General features: G+C 54.3%; 8 protein-coding genes across 8 annotated transcripts; 5 read left to right on the top strand and 3 right to left on the bottom strand.

The window, feature by feature from the left end:
* Positions 1-143: 143 nt before the first annotated feature.
* On the top strand, positions 144-1,421 carry PG997_003051 (uncharacterized protein; the record flags this gene model as incomplete). The annotated part of the gene is made up of 1 exon (XM_066807366.1): positions 144-1,421. The coding sequence occupies one exon, from the start codon at positions 144-146 to the stop codon at positions 1,419-1,421; it is 1,278 nt and encodes a 425-aa protein (XP_066670984.1).
* A 1,182-nt stretch (positions 1,422-2,603) lies between these two features.
* On the bottom strand, positions 2,604-4,028 carry PG997_003052 (uncharacterized protein; the record flags this gene model as incomplete). Its single annotated transcript, XM_066807367.1, has 3 exons — positions 2,604-2,970; positions 3,057-3,841; positions 3,927-4,028. The coding sequence occupies 3 exons, from the start codon at positions 4,026-4,028 to the stop codon at positions 2,604-2,606; spliced, it is 1,254 nt and encodes a 417-aa protein (XP_066670985.1).
* Positions 4,029-5,824: 1,796 nt separating this feature from the next.
* On the bottom strand, positions 5,825-6,824 carry PG997_003053 (uncharacterized protein; the record flags this gene model as incomplete). The annotated part of the gene is made up of 2 exons (XM_066807368.1): positions 5,825-6,420; positions 6,500-6,824. The coding sequence occupies 2 exons, from the start codon at positions 6,822-6,824 to the stop codon at positions 5,825-5,827; spliced, it is 921 nt and encodes a 306-aa protein (XP_066670986.1).
* A 2,126-nt stretch (positions 6,825-8,950) lies between these two features.
* PG997_003054 (uncharacterized protein) lies at positions 8,951-10,365 on the top strand (the record flags this gene model as incomplete). The annotated part of the gene is made up of 3 exons (XM_066807369.1): positions 8,951-9,116; positions 9,202-9,424; positions 9,495-10,365. 3 exons carry the CDS (start codon positions 8,951-8,953, stop codon positions 10,363-10,365), a joined length of 1,260 nt encoding a protein of 419 aa, XP_066670987.1.
* Positions 10,366-14,141: 3,776 nt separating this feature from the next.
* Positions 14,142-17,493, top strand: PG997_003055 (uncharacterized protein; the record flags this gene model as incomplete). The annotated part of the gene is made up of 2 exons (XM_066807370.1): positions 14,142-16,583; positions 16,624-17,493. 2 exons carry the CDS (start codon positions 14,142-14,144, stop codon positions 17,491-17,493), a joined length of 3,312 nt encoding a protein of 1,103 aa, XP_066670988.1.
* A 2,040-nt stretch (positions 17,494-19,533) lies between these two features.
* PG997_003056 (zf-U1-domain-containing protein) lies at positions 19,534-20,042 on the bottom strand (the record flags this gene model as incomplete). The annotated part of the gene is made up of 2 exons (XM_066807371.1): positions 19,534-19,937; positions 20,033-20,042. 2 exons carry the CDS (start codon positions 20,040-20,042, stop codon positions 19,534-19,536), a joined length of 414 nt encoding a protein of 137 aa, XP_066670989.1.
* Positions 20,043-20,594: 552 nt separating this feature from the next.
* PG997_003057 (emp24/gp25L/p24 family/GOLD-domain-containing protein) lies at positions 20,595-21,326 on the top strand (the record flags this gene model as incomplete). The annotated part of the gene is made up of 2 exons (XM_066807372.1): positions 20,595-20,928; positions 21,004-21,326. 2 exons carry the CDS (start codon positions 20,595-20,597, stop codon positions 21,324-21,326), a joined length of 657 nt encoding a protein of 218 aa, XP_066670990.1.
* A 1,146-nt stretch (positions 21,327-22,472) lies between these two features.
* PG997_003058 (uncharacterized protein) lies at positions 22,473-23,021 on the top strand (the record flags this gene model as incomplete). The annotated part of the gene is made up of 1 exon (XM_066807373.1): positions 22,473-23,021. The coding sequence occupies one exon, from the start codon at positions 22,473-22,475 to the stop codon at positions 23,019-23,021; it is 549 nt and encodes a 182-aa protein (XP_066670991.1).
* Between the last annotated feature and the right edge of the window lie 1,003 nt (positions 23,022-24,024).

A 24,024-nucleotide genomic window follows, 5' to 3' on the forward strand; every position in this document is an offset into this window, starting at 1 on the left:
AGCGAACCAGCTCAAAAACACAATTGCGCTTGGTCGCAATCCAGTCTTGATTGCGCCATACTGCTTCAACCCCAAGAAAGATCTTCATCGTCGTCACTCGGAACACAGGGACAACTCACTTGACGACGCAAACCTCATCCACGATGGTGTCTCCACAGCAAGCTCTTCTGGGGCTGCCCGCATCGCTGCTGGTGCTGATCGCAACCCAGCTCCACGCGCAGCAACTCCTACCCACCGAAGTCAAGAAGATGTCGCTCGACGAGGGCGAGAAGCTCCTGCCGCACCACATACGCTTTGCCGCTCCCGAACTGGAGCCCGCCCGATCGCCCGTCGAAGCGCGCAGCGTCCTCGACCCGGAAGAGGAGCTGCTCCTAGCCGCCAACTCGTCGGCGACCCTGCCGTTCCGCCCGCCCTTTGGCGTGCATTACAGAGGCGAGGCGGCCCTGGACGATTCGAGTCTCGCGTTGGCGCTGTTCCGGCGGAGGCGAGACGCCCTGGCCCGTCTCCAGGGCCGCGCGTTCGCGTGCCCGGAGAACACCAAGAGCTGCGACACGATCGGCCAGCCGAATTACTGCTGCGCTACGGGCGAGAGGTGTTTCAAGGTCGCCAACGCCCCCAATGCCGGGAACGTGGGATGTTGCCCAACCGGGGCGAACTGCGGCGGCGCCGTCGGGAACTGCGGGAGCGGAAGCACGTCGTGCTCGGCCGAAGAGGGCGGTGGGTGCTGCATACCGGGCTTCATCTGTGCGCAGATCGGTTGTGTCGCCAGCACGGTGTCCGTCGTCACCATGACGACGACTTCGTCCACAGTCATAGCGGCGCCGTCTCCCACGACCGTGGTGACGACGGTCGTGGTCACCGTCAGCCCCTCCTCGCCGAAGCCGACGACGAGCACCGTCACTCAGACGACCACGGGTGGCCTCCCGCCTTACCGACCCACCAGCGGCTCCGAAACCCCAATAACGACAGATGAACCCGCGCCAACTACGGAACCGCCGACGAGCGACTATTGCCCCACAGGCTTCTACGCCTGCCTCGCCACCGCGGGTTCAGGCTGCTGCCGCACGGGCCGGGACTGCGTTACGACGTCCTGCCCGCCCATCGCCAAGACCACACTCATATCCAACGGCGCGACGATCGTGGTGCCGGTCACCGACGTTCCGGAAGCGCCGCCGACCTCGGCCACCTGCGCCAACGGCTGGTTCCTCTGCCCCAGCGAGGCCGGACCCGTCGCCGGTTGCTGTCCCAGCGGCTACGAGTGCGGCCCCGCCAGCTGTACGCTGAGTGCAGCGACGGCTACGGCCACAGTACAGAAGGAGCTTCCGGGCGCTGGTAGCAGGATGAGCGGGAGCGGTGCTGCGGTCTGGTTGAGCCTGCTTTGGTCCGCGTGCGGTATACTGGCTGGGGCTGTGTTATTCTGAGACCTACAACTCACTTGGAGGTGAACGCTTCATGAGAAGGAAAGAGAAGAAATGAAGTTGCGTACGTCGTTTTGCATTTTACGGAGTTTTGAGGGGGCTCAACGGGTCATATAGACGATGCTTTCATATTGGATGAGACGAGAAGAACGAGCCATGAGCACGATGTAGCACAGGTAGAATACTGGTGCTTGCGAACGCACACAGTTAGTGGCAGAAAATGTATATATCGCCACACTTCAGGGTCATGGCATTCACATTACATATCAATAACCAAGTGCATTGGAAATGCCAGCTTCATGGCCCACGCTGGCGAAGCAACCAGAACACCGTCAATTGAAGTTGAGATTCCGAATTAGTCCCGTGCAAAGACCCCCTGAGAGCCCGTTTGGTCACGTCACTGGGAAACCTTTCGAAGTGTGCAGCTCGTCAATTCATAGATTTTCCCACCAAACCTTATGTCTCTCTACTTTGCGTCTTATTTCCCTGTACTGCCAAATCTAAGTTCCCCAGGATGCATAAGGGTGGATAGGGCCTGATTTCAGTTTTCCAATCGTGTGCTGAAGGGATTATCCAGCCCCTTGCTCGGGTTGGTGTCAATAGCCTTCAACATTATGCATTTCGCATTTGTGTTGTAACAGGCATGGTTTTGGATGATTCAAACGTCAGAACCAAACATCATGTACGATCATATGGAGATAATATATCAGTTGGAATATATCTAAGTACTTTTGCTTCTCTGCTGTCTAAGCTAAAATCGATGGAAATAGGTTTGACCAAGGAATGTGGATCTGGATCAGTATAGAATTGATATACAAGAATTGAAAAGGAATTCCTCCAAATCCTAAGAAAGTATTATTTTCCCTGCTTGAAATGGCTCTGTTGCCACCCACGGACATTAATCATTAATAAGTGGCCTCGGCCAGAGATGAGTAGGAGATGAAAGAAATATAAAACCAAGCAGCTCGAGAGCGAGCCCAGACGCAATGACGGTAAGGAAAAGACAAAAGGAGATGGTCATGATTGTGACATTAAAAGTAAGTGAAAAGGTCATTAATGCTCGCCACAACCAAAAATGCGTTGATCGCGCATAAATAAGGTAGCAAGCGTCGTGATGTCATCGGTCCTCCGACGAAGAAAGAAAGGTCATTTGAGTGGTCGGCTCATGCTGCTGCTGCTAGGCATTTAGAGAGCAACCATCGCGAACATAGCAACCGCAGCCAGCATTCCCGTGGCAGTCTTGACGCTAGCGCCACTGTTGATCGGGATGACCGTGGGGTTAGCAGCACCGGTGTCCGAGGGGCCGTTGGGGGTAGCTCCAGCGGCAGTGCTTGAGCTCCAGGTACCGTTGTACGGCCCGGCGGCACCCGAGGGTAGGCTGCCGGCGGTCACCGTGGCCCAACCGTAGGACGAGGATGAGACCCAAGAAGCGCTAGTGGGTGCAGCCGAACTCTCCGAAGGAGCAGCGGAAGACCAGGCAACGGTGCTGGTGGATGCCGCAGCGCTCTCAGTAGCAGAGGGCCAAGCGCTGCTGACGGTGGGTACGGCCGGACTGTCTTCGGAAGAAGCAGACGACCAGGCGCTGCTAACGGTAGGCGCGGCAGCGTTCTCAGTAGCAGACGACCAGGCGCTGCTCACGGTGGGGGTGCCGCAGCGCTGTCAGTAGTAGAGGACCAGGCGCTGCTGGCGGTAGGTGCTGCTGAGATATCCCAAGAAGCACTGGAAGACAAGGCACCGGCACTGGTGGGTGCCATGGAGCTCTCCCAGGAAGCAGCAGAGGACCAGGTAGCAGTGCTGGTAGGTGCCGCGGAGGTGTCCCAAGACATAGTGGAGGACCAGGTGCCGGCGGGCGTCGCGGAGCTGGCCCAAGACGCAGCGGAAGACCAGGCACCGGTGCTGGTGGGTGCCGCGGAGGTGTCCCAAGACATAGTGGAGGACCAGGTGCCGGCGGGCGTCGCGGAGCTGGCCCAAGACGCAGCGGAAGACCAGGCACTATTGCTGGTGGGTGCTGCGGAGTTGTCCCAAGAAGTGCCGGAGGACCAGGCGCCAGTGGGCGCCGAGCTTCTGTGTACAGTCACCTTGATGGTACCCCTGACGGTCGAGGTGACGGTGGTGTCGGTCGCGCCTTCGGAGCTGGCGACCGACGTGGCCCACGCACCGTTGTCAGACCCCGTGCCCGTGAAGGACGTCGTCCACGAGTTGCCGGTCAGTACGTAGGTACCGCTGGGCATCACGGAGGACCCTCCATAGGTGTAGGGGCCGTTGCCGGAGGCGCCCGTAGGCTTGGCCGCCAGGAAACCAGAGGTGGCGGTGAAGGAGGCGGTGGAGGAATCGTTGTCCAAGATGCTGGCCATGGACTCGGTCTGAGTGCACCTGTCCGAAGGCAAGGTGTATAAGTCTCCGTTGGCCCTTTTGAAGATACACTGTAGGGGGGTGGTTGCGGTTAGTAAACTCAGCAAGCATTTGGGGTTATAAGTCAGGCAATGAAGATGATTCGGGGGGGCTTACCTTGTCACCGGAGTATACGGAAGTAAACGAAGTTGAGTTGCCGGGCATATCAGCAGAAACTGCGGTGGCGCCAACGGCCATCGCGACTGTGGAAGACTTCATTTTGGCGGGGAGAGGGATACCTGTGAAGGAGAACTTAGGAGTCGTGGAAGACACTTGAGTATTGGAGCAGGCAGTATGATTCGAGGGGTGAGAGGTGAAAACTTCTTGTATGGAAAGGATGGATTGCCTGGATGTTAGAAGATAAGGTGTCTTGGTCTTGGGCGAGATTCGAACAGACTTATAGACGACATGGACAGTTGTATGCGTCTGGTATAGAGCTCGGAGGATGATGTAGCAACATCATTTGTCTTTGGTGAAGAACCTTATCTTGAGGCAAACTGACGAACACTCGCTGGACGCAAGTATACCTTTGTCCCCCGGAGCAGCCAGCCTGCAGGAAATGTGACATAAAGGTTGGATTGCAAAATCAATGCCCGAGCCCTTCGCAGAACTGCATGGTCTTATCATGGTTCAGGGTCGTTAGAAAAGTTTTGATGGGTGAGACACCCAGAGGTTCTGGCTCTTTGTGCTGACTGGCGAGCTGTTGGAGTGGATAAGGCCATGTAAGTCTCAGGGCGCCCTCAGCGCATTCTGTACCTTTCGGTCCACGCAAGCCTCGAAGCAACATAGCGTTTTCTGAAGCCGCCGACATGAGGATATTCCGGGGTAAAGGTTATACAGAGGACGCCCGATGCTGGCCACAGCAGCTGGCAAGCCATCGACAAGATTGTTTGAACAAGAGTGGACGTATAACGTAGTCCAATACCGTCCCGAGACGAGTCACAACCGAACCTATCTTGCCTCCACCCTTGCCGGCTAGACCTGTGAATGATGGCTCAAGAGGCTGGGCGAAAGCACTTGAGCTGTCGTTGCTGACTCGTTTGTGATGGCTCGTTGCCCGTCATCTCTCCCTTTTGGGCTGAACGATAGACCGCGAATTCGAGGGAGTCTTTGACCCGTCTAGAGCCGACTTCCTGTAATTGACTGGGCCCATTTCCCCGTACATCCAAATCAAGACGACAAGGTTGGATAGATACTCGCTTGGCTGGCATGGCATGGCATACGACAGGAAAGCCCGAAATGCCCGTCCAAAGCAAGCTAAGTCCTGCGATATCGATTGTTGGAGAAGTGAATAATCCGCAGATGTGCTTTCGCTATAATTAGACGAACTCTTGCGGCAGGTGATGCAGGTGGAAGAAGGTAGAGGGCAGTGGTGATGATGGACTCATGCCATCATCCGACTTGATGCGATTGCGTGGCTCCAAGCCTCGCCCGCTCAGATTTGCATGAAGTATCGACGTTGTGCGGGGGACCAGCTCTTGGTAACCTTTGACGTGGTAACCTTCCGTTGCCCAGGGGCCAGGACACATTGTTTGGGTCTGGTCTGGATATTCCATGGCAATTTAAATCGAGAGGTTCTTGGTCCTTCGCCTGCCATTGTGCATTTCGTTTTGGGAGGAATATACAGGACAGGGTAGAGAGAGTTAAGGTTGCAAGCGCAAGATCCCAAGGCCCGTTCCGTTCATATTCTCAATTACTAAGCTGGTAGGGCTTTCCCTTTGGTCCTTCTTGATTTGCTTCTGTTCCTCCATTTGTTCTTTCAACCTCGATTGGCTAGGTAACTAATCACTATTGAATGGTCAAATCTCAGCACGGAGTGTCGTGCCAGGATTGATTTCAGTACTCCTGCCGACACTGCTGGACACTTATGCACCTATTTATGTATGTATGTGTCAAATAAATTCTGAATTAACAATTAAGAACCTCACATTTCGAACCGAGGGCTATGAAATATTGGGTCAACCAGATCAATGATAAAAGGCAGACTTGATGCCATGCTACTATCCGTCCTCTCTTCAGATCTGGGCATAGGTCTTGGTTCCGCTTGCAGCCACGTTTTCCTCCACCTGATTCTGATGATCACTCATCAATGACTCCCTTCCCTCCCGCATGATCCTTGGGACGGACTGTAACCCCTCATCATAAGGCGGACGATAGCCCCGTTGAAACGTTTCGCCCTCGACGAGAGGCATTACCTCTGCAACAGTAGTGTGAGAATAGGGCCGGCCGAATGCTCCTTCTCGGTACTCCACCGTGGTGGGAAGGACTTCTGCGCCCGTCTCCCTCTGCTTCCTTGTTATCATCTCGGATTTCCGTTGCAGATTGAGCGGCGCCGGGGCGGGAAATGGGGTGGCAAACGGCGTTGTCCGTTTCTTCAATTCTTCCAGACCAATGCGCCAGCGCTGGTTGTCGCCCGTGCAGCAGGGCAGGTCGCTCTCCGCGACCTCGACCCGGTTGCCGTCGGCGTCCTCGATGAAGTGGCGCGCGGGCAGGATCTCCAGCTCGTAAATGGGCTGGATCTGCGGGTAGATGTCGTAGTTGTGGATGTGGCGCTCTATCCGCTCTTCGCGGATCTCACGCCATTCCGGTCGAACGTGTTCATGCGTAACGGCTGTGGAAGAATATCAATATTGGACACAAATCTCCCTCGACTGAGTCCAGAGAATAGGGTTGGTGTTGCGGTCACGTACCGGGTAGTTGTTTTGTCGTTCGGTCGTAATCCACCGTGTCTGTTAGGTCGAGGCCGCTTTCGACGGCCCACGACAGGTCTTCCACCTTGTCGACAATCTTCTTGTTCTGCTCCTCAAGATGGCTGTTCTGCTCTTCATAAAACGGTTTCGCCGGACTGATGTCACCCTCGTCGCCTTTCACTTGAACCCTGCCTGGTGACACATCACGTTTATCTCTGAATCTAGGAGTGTCAAAGGCCTGCCAATACCCTTCCGAACTTGCCTCCGGTCGAGGCGTAGAGCTTGTAGCTTCAGGTCGGGCTGGCCGAAGAGGAAGCGGTTTCATAAACCTGCTGTCCAACTCCGACTCCGGCTGTTGGGCGCCTTGCCTAAGTGCAGGATGCTGTCCAGAGTCATTTTCATGAGAGTGTACTTTCTGCCACAGTTTTGGGCCAGCCGCGATGGCCCAGGGCGGGTTCTCCCTGTTCGCTGCGAGGGGCCGGTCCGCTTGCCGCGTTACATCTGTGGATTGGCTGCCGCGCGTGTGATGTCTGTGTGGGGAGGCCTCCGGACCGACCTGAGCGAGGTCACTCTGCGTGGTTCAGGAAGGCCCGGGTTGGCCTTTCTATACGACACACTCCTTGGTATCGTGAAAGGGTCAGCTTCAGTTGGGGTTGGTCCCTTGGACTCGCGATTCTTCTTCCGCCTCAGGCTGTCCAGGTGAGTCGATATGAACTTCTTCATAATCTCGAAAGGTCTGGTATTAGTCCGTAGTTCAAAAAGTACTCGGCAACGGTGTGTATATTCAGAAGTACAAGTGGGCCTATCAGAGAGATAAAGGATGGCTTGCATATAATTTTTGAAATTGTCCCACTTGATTGAGCATTCTCAGCTATAGATCATGAATGAAAGTTTTGGGGGAGTTTCCCCAGAAAAACAAGGGTTGAGGACGTAATGGCAGCCCCCAGCCAGTGACGATATTCGATCACACCCCGTCCATGCCCATAGCTTCAGAAAAGCAAAGAGCTAACTACGATGCTGCTCCGATGATGTTTTGTGAGCTCAAGGGTTCTCTAGGAAAGTTTACTCCGTCGTCCTCAGGTGACCCAACTGCAAAAACCGAACTTTATGCGTCATCTAGGGGTCATATATTGGCAAGAGCGTGGGCCTCTTAGCCTCATCGCCTAGTAGGCGCCCAGCAAGCGTCGACGCCACCCACGGCCAGTGTGGGGACGGGCCAGACTCGCCCATGATAAGATGGCAGTGTCGAGTTGCTACTGGACGGTAATTCCACGTAGTAGCTTGCTAGTTCACGATAGTTTCTGCCTGCGAGGGCGGGACTGTCAGAACCACCCATCGATCATACGTCTGCAGTGGCAGTGGCCCAAGAGCTATGCTTTCGCATTTTGGGGATTTCATTGTTCTTGCTGAGAGGCTACTTGCGGCGTGGGAATGATGATGCGGCTTGGTCCGCGTCCTCATCCGCAGCAAAATTGTGAAGAGCTACTAGTATGTCCATTTGTTGACGTACTGTGTCGTGCATGAGACAGGGTCTCAGCGGAAGGGTCGTCGAGCTGAGAATGGTGAAGCTGCAACAGCCCAAGCTACTGCAAATACTCAACACCGTGCTGAGGTGTCAGAAACTTTCTGTGTTGTTGCCATTGGCATGCAAACATTTCCCATGGTAACATCACGGTCCGCCCCAACCTCACCTCACCTTCTACCCGAGATACCACTTACTAGTGAGCTGAGGGTGGGGGACGGGTCTTTCGACTAGGAGGGCCCACACGAGCTCATTGCCTTTTTCACTAATGTGATCATGGCCTGCATTCTCGTCGGATCCTCGATGTAGATCTCCGCTACCCCATCTCTCCGACAGACCTATGGGGGATCAGTGGATTGCCGGGCTAGCTACAGCGAACCCCCAATGTCAGAAGCGGATCATCTGTTCCGTGCATACCAAGCTTTCTTGGAAGCTTCTAAGACAAGCCCCATCCCCTGAGCCGGGTGTGTTGTGGCTGAAAAGTGTTGGTATCATGGGATAGACGCCAGCCCCTAATCGTCGATCTGGGTAGCGCATTGACTTCTTTCCGGCGATGTCGCGATGCTCAGTGGGCTCCTGCCATCTCTGAGAAAGAGCAGTTTGTGTAGTCTCACTTGTAAATATGTTTCCTTTTTCGATCTTCCATCGTCATCGGAGTGTTTGCGTCAGCCTATCATTAGTCTCGTCAGAACAGCGCTATGGGGGAAGATGACGTCCCAGCTTGTTCGATCTCCACGAGAGGGATACGTCAAAGTAATGTCAAATATATATAACGTATGGTTTGCTCTTGGGAGGAAAACAAAATATCCCACCTGGCTCATTCACATCATATAACGCACTTCCACCATCGCCTTTGCCACCAACACTCAACCAAAGCTCACTTACCAATACTCATCTTCCACACATCAACATCTCCCAAACCCGCAACAATGGAGAAGGCCAAACAAACTATCCGCGACTTCACCTCGAAATCGGGTCACCATGACACTACAGTCCACTCTGCCACTGCCCCCGCGGTTGAGCACGAGACCGTCAAGCCTCAACATCATGAGAACGTCAACACAGCCATTGACCGCGAGGTGCACCAAGACCACTGTAAGCAACACCATATTCTCTTCATTTCTAAAAGGACAGGACTATGAGGTGTATAGATCTTATATGCTAATGCTCTACATTACAGACCACCAGACAGTACAGCCAGTCCAGGCCCAGGAGGTCTTGCCTGAGCAACATCACCATAAGCTCGGAGCTGTAGAGCACCGCGAGTTCGACCACCGCGACAACGAGGAGACAAGGAGGCGCCTCGCGGCTGAGACCGAAGGTTTCCACGATGAGCGTGTCGTCCATGACGCCACTCGCACCAAGGTCCATGCCCCTGTTGTTGAGGGCGAGCATGTTCACCAGTAAGTTCCTCAAATCCAATTATTCCGGCGCTGTTTTCTCGGAATGCCAAACTAATTTCACTCCTCGCAGCCATCTTCATGAAACGATCCAGCCTGTAGTCCACAAGGAGACCATCGAGCCCCATGTCGTCCACACTACCGTGCCCGTCCATGAGACTCACCACAACAAGGCCCAACACCACCAGACCACCACACTGCCTACCGTCAGCATGTCCGACTGGAAACAAAAGGGCGGTCTCCTTCACGGCAAGGACGAGCGCTACGACAACTTCGAAGGCCAACCTGAGGATGTCGGTGGTGTGCACAAGGCTTTGCACCACAGCCACCACTCCGACAAGGAGCCTCTTGAGGGCCACACCTTCCACGGTGACTTCAACGAGGAGGGTGGTAAAGAGGGTCACCGCGCTCACCACACCGCCACTAAGGCGGGCCCCCTTTCGTCAACCAAGGGCACAACTACTGGCACCACTACTGGCACTACTGCTGGCCTCACTTCTGGCACCACTGGTATCACTGGCAACACTGGCAACACTGGCACCACTGGTCGTACTTCCATGATCGATGAGGCATCATCAAACACGAGCCGCGGCAGTGGCGTCGCCGGCACTACCGGCGGCGGTGCCGCCGCGTCTGCCGCCGCGATGGCCATGAAGAGTGGCCACAACACCTCTACCGCTGGTACCACCGGCAACACTGTCGGCAGCGACGTTGGCAACACAACCACTCGCCACACCCGTGCGGACTCGGGCAAGGGCTTCACGGACGATTCCGATGTGTACGACAAGCGCAAGCCGGGGGCCTTCGAGACTGCTCGCGTCGGCGAGCATGGCCGTGCCGAGAAGGTATCATCGCATGATGAGACCAAGAAGCCTGGCTTGTTGGACCGTCTTAACCCTATGACTGACTCTAACGGAGACGGCCAGGCGGGCTTCATGAAATAAATCAGCGCTGTTCGGACATGGGATAAGGAAGTAATTGGATGGGCTTAATTTGGATGTATCATGATATAGTTATGCTGTTACGTTAATAGTGTATTAACACGCAATGAACCTTTACTCATAATGGTTTGAACACTACTTTCATGTTGGAGCCTTCTGATCTATTAACCCGATGGCCATGTAACCATGACGGCTTTGTTGCTAATGTTACCAACAGACCGGTCATGAATGGGCCAGGATGGTTACAAAACCTCAATAGATCGGCTAATCAACCGAGCGAGGTGATTAAATGCGGCCCTCCGTCAGATGTAACGTGATACAACACGATTTTCTCGTCTTTGGGCTGTCAATTTCTTGGAGTCTGACCTCAGGGGCCACTCTGTTTGCTCGTTCTGGCCAGGCGAATTTCATACCTCAGCTGCGCGCCGCCACTGTCAGGCAAAGTGATTTAATACCATGGGAACCGGTGGGGGCAAACCCTTGTGATCCTCAAGGGTAGCTTCAACGGCGGGGAGATGGAACGCGGGATATACAGTTGTTTGCTGTAACCAGATGCATCACTCCGGGTTGATGTATGAAGTTGATGCAATAACGCTGCTCCATTCTAAGACATTGATAGAAGAGAGGCGGTCAACATGACAGTAAGTCGAAAAGGCCATCAATAGCTACTCGTAGTTGGCATAAGTCTCCATGGCTGGTTGTCGCTGCTCGAGCATAAACATACTCATAGCTAGACCCAGGATGGTCTCTACGTTGTAGTCTGAGTATCCTATCGGTATAGCCGAAGTCTAATTCAACCCCGTCCACGATAGTCTGCAGTATACCTCGGTAGGTATCCGATATGACTAATCTACAACCAGCAGGTGCCACTGCGAACGAATGGCCGTCTTTGCTTTCTGCGAGGGGTTTGTTCTTTGCCAAGATACGCACGCACTGGAGGATGTCGTTTGGCCACTTTAGGAAACTGGAAACCGAACAAATGGTGCGACAACTGACTGACGTGCGTGCAGACCAGACCAGTCATGGCTGAAACCCCCAACTGACAACGAACGTCTGGCCACGAGTAACCACACTACATTCCTCATGGCACTTTTTACGTCTGATGGCATCTGTATCGAGTAAAGCAGCAAGCATGCGTGGCGGGGAGCAAAGTCCGTGCTGGAGCCATTGACTCGAATACCTAATGTTCAATAGGAGGAGGGATCGAAGGAATCGAAGGCAGCGTCCTCTGGTCCTGTCGGCAGTGGGTGCTCTGGAGTCTGGATGGTTGGATGGGTGGGTGTTCTTCGACAAGTCACGGAGCGAGTCGACTTCGCTGGAAATTCGGGGTACCCCCCCACCTGCCTAATCCAGCATGTACTATACTTAAACTACCCGACCCTTACGGAGTAATGTAGATAGACGTCGTCCCCCAGATTGCAAGCCTATGTTTGATATCCAATTTATTGCAGCATACATCAATTGTATATTGGACCGTGGTATTCTTCCACCAGACCTGCTCTCGGGGAACATTGATCGATTAGCCGTACCAGACTAGACCAGACGTACTGGAATCTCTCCATGTGGGCCCCTGCGAGCCCTATGGTATTTCACCCATCTACCAACTGCCCAGCCCATATATTGTATGGACGAGTGCAGTGCAACAAACCTGCAGCACCCAGGTCTGCCTGCACTCTGGTGTCCCCGAGGTCGCACCTCGGACTAGTGCTGCCCATGATTTGGTCTCTGATTCGTTTCACCACCCTTGCGACCTGCAGGTCTGGCATCAAGGAAGGACCGTCTTGTTCGCTTCTAGAAGCTGATTTGTCTGTAGCCGTATATCTGCAGTACCCTCAACGCAGCCGTGCTGTAGGGCGCTTCTAGTCATTCGCTAGTCTTGTCAAGGCAACACGTGCACTTACACTATACACGCACTGCCAAAAGCCGAGAGAGAAAGAGAGAGAGAAAAAGAGGGGGCGAAAGGAAGGGACACGACACATACATGGTGTATGTAGGAAGGTAGGCAGTGCTCCGTGACAAAGTCTCGGTGTTCCGGTGTCGTGAATGGGGAGATTTGGCGAAAAACGCCCCCTCTCCTCTGCATGGGCAACGTCACGTATCATCTTGGTCATGGCATGCTGCGACCGGCTCGGCCTCTGGACACCAAGCCACCATAGTACGTCCTGAAAATAGAACGGGTCAAGTAGTCATCCTGCCATCACTCGTTGCTCTCGACCTAGATGGATTCTTGTCGCTTCTGGCTTCATTCTGGGTCGCGGGAGGCGGGGCCGTTCCGGCGAGCCTATATCAATCATCCTAGCCCCCCACAAGCTTTATTAGGCACAGGTGGCAGGCTGTCGAGTCCTTTGACTTTTTGACTCACAGCATCGCATAATGTCGAGGTTTGAATGGAAACACTGATGTGGGCGCGTTGAAGGAAAGCTGGAGAGAACCAGGGCCCAGGCAATAAACAGATCAGAACTGCAGTCAGTGTATGCCAATGCGACGTTGACAACATACTTACATGTCTCCCACAGTATGTACCTGCTTACGTCCCAGAATACGTCCTTGCCGGCTTCGTAAGTGCATGTACATACCTAACATACTCCGTAGGCGCCTCCTTTTTGGCACAGATAAGCTGCGTCCGTATTGATGATACAGTAGTATGGGCGCCCCCAAAACCAACCTCCCAGCCTCTGTCGCCACGACTCACATCTTCTTCCGTCCAATACAATGGACCCGCCCCGACGCCCTTGGACTGCAGCATTAGCTTACATTGTACGTAGACGGGAAGCCAATCTGACCACATACGCCAGAATACCGCCATTTTTCTTGCGTGCCTTCGCCTGAGAAAAAGGAAGGGGAAAAGCAGTTCTAGTCCAGTCCAGTCCAGTCCCGGTTTACTGTAGGTAAGAAGCATCCAACCCAATTCCTCTCTGACGTCTGTCTGCCCGCCCTTGGGGGTTGTCCAGTGCCCACCTTGCCTGTCCTCCCACTTTTCTCCTCCGCACACCTTAGGCCAAGGACCAGAACCAGGACCAGGACCGGGCCCAGGACCATAGAGGGGGAAGCAGAACCTCGTAACCGCTAACCCACGATTCCTCGAATCTCACGCACGCCCGTCATTGTCATTGGGTTCCGCACTGCCTTGTTTCTCAAATGCAACGGGCTACATCCCACGCTACATCCGCTGACCTGACCTGACCCGACCTGACCCGTCCCGACCTGACCTGAACATATCAATTGATCTCACTCGCACCCGCGCGCCCGCCTGCCTGCGCAAAAAGCTGTGTCATCCGATAGCCCAATTACGGGACGGCCAATGAACAGCCCGTCGCCGAACTAGTGATTATTTTTTAAAGCCTATCTTTATCTTGCGCCATGTGTTGCGGGTTCCGGATCGCCTGAGCTGAGTCGCCTCGCCGTCCCGATCGATGCGAGTCTCACTTCTTCTCATCTTAAAAAAATAAAATCGACTTGGACACTTGCTCCCTCCCTTCCCCCAAGAGTTTTTGCAGGGCTCCTGCCGGTTTCAAAGGAGGCAGATTGAAACCACTTTTGGTTCGTGATACCATCGCCACCGCACAGTTGTACCAGGAACGCGCCATCAATGTGACAATCTCGCTCTGCACGACAAACCTACGGCATCGTTCCAAACACACATCAACCGGTACTGGCGTTATCAGGATGCAGAGGGAAGCTGGCTGTGGTTGGACGGAGTCGACCGCTTTATGAACGAATTGGTAATTACGCGGGCGGCAACGTGGTGCAATAATATTCCACAACCACCATCGGACACAATGCTGGCTTCAGCTGAGACCATGTCGCCGCCCACTCAAGCTGGCCTATACTTCGATCCTCCTTTACTGGATCGCGCGACTTTCGCTACGGGCCTTAAACCTCAACCTTCCTTCAAAAAACATAAACATCTGCCACGGCCCAAACAAACTCCATCGTCTGTAAACCCCAAGTTGCGCACGCCGCATCCTCTGTCAGTCGACACTACGCTATCCTCCGTATCATCATTGTCGTCGCGCTCGGCCACAATATCCCCGAGCCCGGCGCCTCTCAGACCCGACGACGTTCGCGCATCCGGCGGTCCTGATCTTCCACCCACCCCACCGGCGCACTCCCGCACGTCATCCAGTGGCCAATCCGTGCAACCGTCGAGCCCGACTTATGTCGAGACCCCCAAGAAGAGCGTCGCAAGCAACTCGGACGCACAGAGGACACCGGGAACGCCGCCAAACCAGAGAAGCCCGCCTACGCCTGAAGTCACACCTCCGCAACTAGCCAAGAGACCGAAAGCTTTCCGGCCGAGCTTGGCCGATCGCATGCCTTCCAAGGCGACAAACGAATCCAGAACTGCCTCCTTTACAACAGCACGGGAAACGCCGTATTCATCCGAGGACGAGAAGGCGGTATTACGGCGAATATCCTCGGAAAGAACCTCGTCGCAGAACACGGTGCGGCAGATCTCCGATGTAAGGAACAATAAGAAGACCCAAAACATTGGCCTCGGCCTGGGGCTGGAATCAGACGACAACTCGACCCCGAGATTGAAACAAGATTTCGTCACTTTTGATGGGGAATGGGGCTCTGGAAGCGAGGTCGAGCAGGAATGGGACGACAATCTCAACAGGAATGTTATAGTGAGGAAACGAAGGACACAACCCGACAACAAGCTCACCAAGGATAGGCGAGACAAGCCTGCCGAAGTCATTGAGGATGAAGCTGTCACACCAACGAACGCGACAAAGGCCCTACAAACGATGCCCTTGCAGCAGCGAATGCACGTGGCATCCTCGCCTACAATAGAACCGGTTGACCAGGGCAGCAAACGCTGGGCCGCGCCATCTGCCTCTGCATCGTCGGTAAGCACAGATGTCAAGAGATTCTCTGGCATGTCTTCAAAATCTACCGTGTCCACTGTCGTCGAGGCCATCCTTGTAGACGCACCGCCGCAAAGGCAGAAGACGCTACGGCATGTGAAGAAACAAACCACTCTCAGGGATTCGGCATCAGATGTATCCCAGTCAAGTTCTGCAGCAAACTCGACGGGTTTGGGAGAATCGTCGAGAAGACTTAGGCCTCGTGACAGACCCCCGCCAGCACGATCAGAAAGCCTCGCGTCTACAGCGACGATGAACTCTCTATCTAGCCGCAAGGCTCGCCGTGATGTTTGGAAAAACGGAGGGATCCCTGTTGTGGTCATACCTGACCGAAAAGCGTCTGTCAAGGGCGCCGCGACTCCGTCTTTGAGGTCGACTAGCAGTCGAAGATCGCAGAGGAGCAACAGCATGGGTTCGGTTCCTTTGTCAGGTGTATCTAGAACGAAGGATTCCACGCCGGTCTTTGAGCGTCCCAAGAGACGAAGCAGAGCCATGTCGGAATCTGACGGGTCACTCCCAGGCGATCAACGAACCATAGATTATCCGCCCATGGTTCCTGTTCGCAGCTCTTCTCTTTCGGCTCCTACCAGCCGGAACGGATCTGTGGCTGGTTCGCGGGCCGGGTCACGTTCTGGCTCCTTGACTTCTGAGAGTCTGAAAGCCCACAACACTTTCGTACACGACGAGCAGCAAAAGCAACAACAGCTGCGGCAGGCATTACAGAACCCTCCCAGAGTCAAGGCGGAGCGTGCGCCGTCTGTGGAATACATCCCAGCCGAGAGTGATTTCCATCATGAAAGACAACTGCAGCCGGCCCCGTCCGTTGAGTCGCACAGAGACGCAAATGATCAAAGATCACTGGTTGACCACAACGGAGACCCGTTCTTTGGCAAACGACTCACTACGCAAAACACGCCATTTTCCATAGCGTCCGTCGAGACAAACGGGACACACTCTGCAGCCGAGGTTTCGGAAGCCATGGCGGTGAACATCTACCCGCATCAAAATAGGTCGGTTGTCATGGTAGACCATACTTCCAAGATCCTCGATGCAAACACTTTGCAAACGGACAATCTTGGCACCAAGGACAGTCCTCCTGAAAAGTCAAACACAACAACCGCAGCAGCTCCCGATGGCGTCCCTGTCACACCGCCCCAGCCTATTTTCACTGTTGACGACGTTGACTCTCCCCTGCGAAACCCACGAGCGCCGCCTGAGCCACCGGTCATTGCATTGATTCCTGCAACTCCGTCCGGTCTGACTCCAGCGGCGGAACAGATGAAAATGCTGGGAAATTATTTTGAAGAAACGCCCGAGAAGCGGCCTTCTGTTCTCAAGCGGGCATTCAGCGTTCGCAAGGGTGATGGTGATGATGCAACACGCACCCCAGGCTTTTTTGACCCGCACGTTTTCTCTGTCGAGAAACCTTCGCAAAGGCAACGTTGATAACCCTTCCTCGGCAAGCGGCCAGAGGCCAGCTCTCTATCGATCGTCCACCAGTGGCTCGATCCCGGACGAAGGGCGATTGCACCCACACTGGCGACCACTATCATCTCAATGGGACCCGGACATGGACGAGGATTGGGTTCGTGATATCGACGATGACGACATGGATACTGTCTACCGATACCCTCCTATTGATAACCGACCGTCGTCTCGGCGCCCTTCATTGTCCTCGCGAATGAAGCGTACGTTTGCTATTTTGCCCATCACCGATGACGCGCATTATACCACTCCCGACGGTCGTGGTGTAGAGCGTCGCACCATCAAGCGCACGCCCTCGGGCAACCTGCGAGTTATGCGCTACCGCGACAGTCTCAGCAGTATGCGGTGGGGTCGTCGCTCTAGTGAGGATGGAAGACCCTCGACAGCTCCAGATTCGTCATCTTCTCCAAAGCCTAGTCGCCGTACCTGGGGTGCCGAGAAGCGCTTTGATGCACAAGGTCGTCGGTTCTTTCCAGGCTGGCAAGATAAGCTTGAAGGCTGCAGCCCGCAGGCACTGGGCCGTCGGCTCAGCGAACGAAGGCGGCAGAAGCGGAGCCAAGAGTTGCGCAGCAAGATCAGTGGACCACGCGAGGTTCGCGATGGTGTTGGCGAAGTGATCAAGCGAAACAGCTACAAAGGTCCAAGCTACCAGGCTTCCCCTCACATAAGTTTGCCTGGCAACACCGGCGTTTCTGGACAGCAGGAGCAGGCGCAACAGCGACAGTCAGGACCTCGACGTATCGAGAGATCTCCTAAGATTCAGGCTCAGGTTTAGGGACCCTTGGAATGGAATCGACGGATGAGAGAAGCTCGTTGCAACAAGAAGATGAATGAAAACGTTGGGAGACGGAGTTTGTGCACTGCTTATACACGCTTTCCCAAGGGACCAAGTCGCATTTCGGATCGCTTGAAAGGCCTCTTGCCTTGACTTCACACGGTCAACCAACCACAGGTGATCAAGGAGGAGGAAACGGAGTGGCCCAAAAACCGGCACACATTATCTGAATGATACGACGCATATGAATGAAATGAATGATCAAACGAAATGAGCCACGGCCATGCGGAAACCAATATTGTACTTATTATACTACTACTATTGCAATCATACGAAACGAAACGCTATACGAAAGATTCGACGTCATTTCGGAGTCCTTTGACGGAGAAAGAAAATGCGATATTTAGTCCTGAGGTTCTTTTGCTGGCGTTTGCATTTCCGGGGCTACGGTATTACCCCCTTCTGTCTTTTCTATCCGAGAGCTTTGAGGGCAGATAGGGGATGGCAGACGAAGAGAAAGAAAGGAGTACCACGGGCGGCATGGATTCCTGCTCCCTCCCTCTCTGGGAGACTTGGGCATGATGGCAGTGGGCTCTCTGTGCGTGTGTGTGTGTGCGTGCGCGTGTGGATGTTCCCAGAACGGAGAGATAAGCATGGTTTCGTTTTACGGCGAGCGCTGCCTTTCCAGACAGACTGTGTACTCTCATAGAAACGAAGTGTTTGGATTTCCGCTTTTACTTTCGGTGACTTTGTTGCCAGATACCATGCATCTGAATTCGATATAATCATGTTGAACTCGCTACTCTCCTCACCATTGTGTATCCTCTGTAAAGTGCAGCCAAAGTTGGATCTGACTATGTGTAAAAGCGGTGGCCGTTCACCCCCCTTTTCTCACTTGAGCAGTATGCCTTACATGACACTTGAATGTCGAAGCTACTTTTCGGAACTACATAAGGTATGCTCGTATCGATTGCGTTACCATTGTGAGAATGTAGGCGAAGGTGACTGATAAGCCTAATTAATGACCTATCACCGTCCCCTAATAGCAAACAAGGAGTAAGACTTTGGACCGCCACGAAATTGTTGAGGAAAATGTATTTACTTTGGTAGACAGTATGAAATGAATTGGTCACTATGGTCCTGCTTGAGGCCGCTTTTCTACAGAATGCAATGCCACTGATTATAGTTACCCTTTGTCCCCTACTCGGACACTGGAACCTATCTTTACACGCTGATGACTACGTTCGTCGGTCAAACCTCGCAGTATGACTTTTTCTCTTAGTTTTTCAGCAGAAGTTCGGCCCTCGTCTGATGGGCCGTAAACCACTTGATAATGCTTCGCTTGCCTTGATGGAAGCTCAGAAAGAACCCTTCAACGCCGTTATGAGCTATGTACTCATCAGTTTTTCCCCGCAACGCCAAGCTGTAAAGCGTAAAAGCACACATAATACCTACTCCCCTTAAGATCCCTGCAGACTGCAGCTTTCCTACTTCTAGGTGCAATTCACGGTCCATCCAGTGTCTGAATTGGCCCAACTGCCCGACTTAGTCGTGGGTGGGTGGCGGCTCTCTTCGACGAGCTGCTTCGCCGCTGTGCGTAACCGTTCCCTGGCGCCACGGATGATGTCGTTGCTGATCTGGGGTCTTGTATGGTTCCTAACGTCCGGGACGCTTCCCTCGATCCGGAGAGCTGCGTCGTTCCTAACGTCCGGGAGGACCTTGCTGGCCTGGGGGTTAAAGGGGGAGCGCCAGGGGGCGTCGGGAATTGGCCTGGCGGCGGCATGCCAGGGAAGGGGAAGGGCGGCGCACCGGCACCACCAGGAGGTGGGAAAGGTAGACCACCGGGAGGAGGGAACGGCAGGCCACCTGGCGGAGGGAAGGCAGGCATACCGCGACCACCGGGAGGAGCTTTGATGGAGAACGAAGCGTTAGAGCGCAGTCTTGATGTAGCCGAGTAGGGTTCGAAACGGTGGCGACGATGGTGCTTGGAAGGAGGAGAGGTGGTGTACTTACGAGGCATTCCTGGGCCACCAAAGGCGCTCAGCGGCGGCGGGGGGCCGCCAGGCATACCGGGCAGAGGCGGCATGCCGGCGGGCAGAGGGAAGGGCAGACCACCGACTCCCGGGGAGGCATGGGCGGGAAACCGGGCGCGCCAGCTCCCGGGGGCATAGGCAGAGGCGGGGGGCCGCTGCCGGGGGCGCCGTGGTGCGGCATGTGGTGGTGGGCGGCGTGCGGCTGGTTCTGGGGCAGCATGGGGTTGGCGTGGGCCTGGCCCTCGGCGGCGTAGGACGAGGTGATGGAGTCGATGACGGACTGGGCCTTCTCGTGCCCAATCTGCTGGTAGTAGTCAACGACGTTGCGCAGGTGGTTACGGCCGCTGTTATGCGCCTTGCGGACCGACATGCTGTCGTGCGTCAGGTAGACATCGCAATAGTCGCAGAAGACTGTTTGTTGGAGGGCGCGAGAAAGTTAGCGAATCTGGTTGCCTGTATGTAATTGGGGGAACAGCAAGGACGGCGCAAAGGAACTGAGGACTTACATTTCGGCATCTTGACGGATGGCGATACGCGCAATATTAATTAGAAATGGTAGTATCGAGTATCGAGATGATGCGCCGTTTGGAGTTGTACAATGCAGGGCGCAGTGTGGTGTTGAAACTCGGATAAAGGAAGGGAAACGCGCGATACAATGGCCAATGTCGCGCCTCTTTTGCCTCTCTCTCTCTCTCTCTGCCGGTGTCCATGAATTTTGGAGGGCGAGTTAGCTTTGGCAAGGCTGAGGGAGGCTGGAATCCACCTAAATGCCCAAATGTCCAAACGTCCTGCAAGGCTGCTGTCACAGCTGCTAAGCTTCGGCTTTTGATTGGGCCCAGAGCTTCAGCGAAGCCACGCTGGCCCATTAACTTATTAAGGGACTTTAGCTCCAGGCGGGAAACAGAGCCCAGCAATTGACCATTGTAGCACCAAGACGAGGACTCGGGCGTATTCTGGCCTCTCCTTGCTTGATCGATTAATCTCGAGATACCGATTCGGTTCGACTCGCAACAACAACCGCCAAACACCTCGACTCCCGTACCACGCGACTACATCCATACCGCAGCCATGGCGTTCTCGCGGTCACTGCTGCATTACCTATGCAGCATTGTGCTGTTCATCACCTCGATACAAGCTCTCAAGTTCGACATGCAAGCATCCCACCAACACGACCGCAAGGAGCGCTGCATCAGGAACTTCGTCGCCAAGGACACCCTGGTCGTCGTGACGGCCATTGTCGGCGGCTACAAGAACGACGGCATGCAAGTGAACATGAAGGTCCGGGATGCGCTTGGCAACGACTACGGCCGCGCAAAGGATATCGCCGGCGAGCAGAGACAGGTCTTCACCTCGCACGCCGATGCCGCCTTCGACGTGTGCTTTGAGAACATTCTGACTGGATGTATGTAACCTCCGTTTAATTTTTGGCCTTTTTACTTTGCGAAACGCCCCAACCCTAACATGAACGTCTTTGTAGCCCGTACCCCTGGCGACCCCAACCGCCACATCGAGCTCGACATCGACATTGGTGCCGACGCCAAGGACTGGTCCGCCATCCAGGCCACCGAGAAGCTGAAGCCCGTCGAGACCGAGCTGCGCCGCATTGAGGAGATGATTGGCGAGATTGTGGGCGAGATGGACTACCTGCGCTCGCGTGAGCAGAAGCTGCGTGACACCAACGAAAGCACCAACACCCGTGTCAAGTGGTTCGGCGTCGGCACCACCATGCTGCTCATCGGCCTCTGGGGATGGCAGATTATGTACCTGCGCGCCTACTTCCGATCGAAGCATTTGATCTAAGCTGTGGGAGCACGGATTGGCAGGGCTGGGCATGGGGGGGTGTTGATGGGACGGGCTTTGGAACTGGTCTGGCTCCTTGGTGGGATTCTTCAAGTAGATATCCCTTGGGCTCTCCAGATGACTTATGCCTGCACCGATTGGAACTCATGTAATTGTACGCATAGCCTCTACAGGAGTCATGATATTACGGGTTTGGAGAATAAAAATCAGGGATTATGATCGGTACACTTGGTAGCCAGCCCTTTCACACTCTCGGTGCGTGTGTGGCACGCATCTGTTACCATCAAATGATATGTATATGCATACGAATCCGGTCATAAACACATGGCTATTTAACAATCTACGCCTTCTTTCTTTTCTTCTATTTTGGTCATTCTCGAACATGTGCCAAGATGTACGGCCAGGGGTGGTAATGCTCCCCGACCAGCCGGTGCATGTGGGCCGAAACGGCATCGCTCGGCAATCCCTGGACCATCGAAGACCGGAGCTTGCACCCTGCAGATTTCGGGGACTATTGGAGCTAAAACCATTCTCCTCTACGTCAACGATTCATCAACCGGGCCACCCGTTGTGACTTCAACAGGTGAGATATAAGCCAGTCTTCTTGATTCTGACTTCTTCCTCCTTGTATCGCTTCAATCAATTGCTAACCGTTTGACCTTTTGGCAGCAAACAGAAAGAAAAAAAAGATGGCCTCATTACAGAAAGTCCTGCGCCCAGCAGCATGCCGCGCCGCATTCGCCCGGCAGCTCCTCCGCTCTCTCTCTACCACAACCGCTTTCCGCGCCAGCGTTAGCAATGCGCCGCCTCGCGACCCCCGGCCAAGGCTGATATCGGTGTCGGCGAGCTAGAGGGTGCCAAGTTCAAGATCGAGCCCATGCGCCGGGTGGGCGAGGACGACAAGACCATGAGGGCACGACTCGTGTGTATGTGCTCCCAAGCTTATACATATTCCCCATACTCCCACACTCCCACACTTCCCATTTTCCTTATACCACATCACATGCGCGATACCTTGGCGACGGCTATTTCAAAAGACAATTTGCTGACCGGAGTGACTTGTGGCCAATAGACCAGAGCCGCAAACGCGGTACTCTGGAGTCCGACCTCCTCCTCTCCACCTTCGCCGATGCCTACCTGCCCCAGATGACCAAGGAGCAGATGCAGCAGTACGACATGTTCCTCGACGAGAACGATTGGGACATTTACTACTGGGCGACGCAAGAAGTGCCATCCCCGGCCAACGAAGCGGCGGCAGCAGCTTCCAACACCAGCACAGACACATCCTCCGCCTCCTACGGCGGCGGCGCCGAGGCCGCCCAGCAGGCCGCGAAGACGACGACGACGACGCAGTCCTCAACGTGGGAGCCGATGGTGTCCCCGTTCGCCGAGGCCGTGGCCGAGATCCAGACGGGCAAGACGGGCAAGAACGCAGCCGCGGCGTCGGACGCCGTAAGCGAGGAGCTGTACGGCGGCAGCGGCCGGACGCTGGCGCAGTCGCAACAGCAGGGGGCGGTGCCGCCGCAGCCCAAGAACGGCGAGTGGGCCGCCACGGTCGGCACGTTCAAGCCCGCGTACCGGCCCGTGCCCGCGCGCTGGCGGGACAGCGAGGTCCTGCGGCTGCTGCGGGAGCACGTTAAGCGGCGGAGCAAGGGCGGGTCGGAGGGGGCGGGATGGGGTTCATGCCCAACTTGAAGAGCTGAATGGAGGGCTCACTCGAACATAAGGGAAACGGCTGGGAGAGATAATGGGGTATGATGTGGCAGTGCCGTCGGGCTCCTGGAGGGCCTATGAGCAATAGGATGTGTGAGCCAGCAGGAAACTTTGGTGTTGGAGCTGTAAGAGATGTATGTTTGTTGCCTGTGGGCAACGCTTTGTGTATTAGCACTTGTAAAAACAACGGGACTCAGGGGTAGAAGGGAGCTGGGAGATAGAAGCAGATGGTTTATCATGGTGTAGTAAGCTTTCAGGCGCTGCTACTGCCCAACTCACAGGACAAAACATATTTGCTTCAACACGTTTGTTTATTCATATGTGTGCCTAACCTCATTTCTTCCTTCCTGGCTTGCTTCCTGGGTCTGTTCGTACAGCGTGCAGTTTTCCTTGTCTGTTGCGGCCATCTGGAATTTGTGAAGGCTATACAGCATGTATAAAGCCATTAAGCGATGCTTTGTGGGCTTTTGCGTGTGTCGATTTCGTGAAAACCCCTGATAAATTGGAGTAGATTCTGCAGAGTAATCTTCATCAGCATCGCATTACCCATTACCAACTTATTTGTCGTTGAGAAAGGGCTCTTTTTTTGTATCTGGGCTTTGGTAAAGTACTAGTTTTCCCTTGATGCATGCTACCAAGTGTATATCATGATGAGAACGGCCAATAGTACATATGTGTGCACTGGCTTCAGGCCATTCTGCGTTCAGCTCATTGGCGTTATGTACCCCTTTCCTGATAGATAGTATACAAAAATTGGTTTAGATAACAAGAGCAACATTGCACATAAGAAGCAGCTATTGCATCTAATTTCAATCTAGTTATATGCAAGACTGCACCTGTTTGCTGTATTCAATCTCGCCGTCGGCTCCAAGTGTGGCCTCAGTACCGTCGTAGTGAGGGCTTGCCAGTATCATAACAATCGTCGATTGTATTCACTCACCATTAACAGCATCACTTCAGACGCCATTCAATTCAGTCATTTACA

Source organism: Apiospora hydei (genome assembly GCF_038363865.1).
Source record: "Apiospora hydei strain CBS 114990 chromosome Unknown utg000004l_segment0_segment0, whole genome shotgun sequence".
Taxonomy (NCBI): Eukaryota; Fungi; Ascomycota; class Sordariomycetes; order Amphisphaeriales; family Apiosporaceae; genus Apiospora; species Apiospora hydei.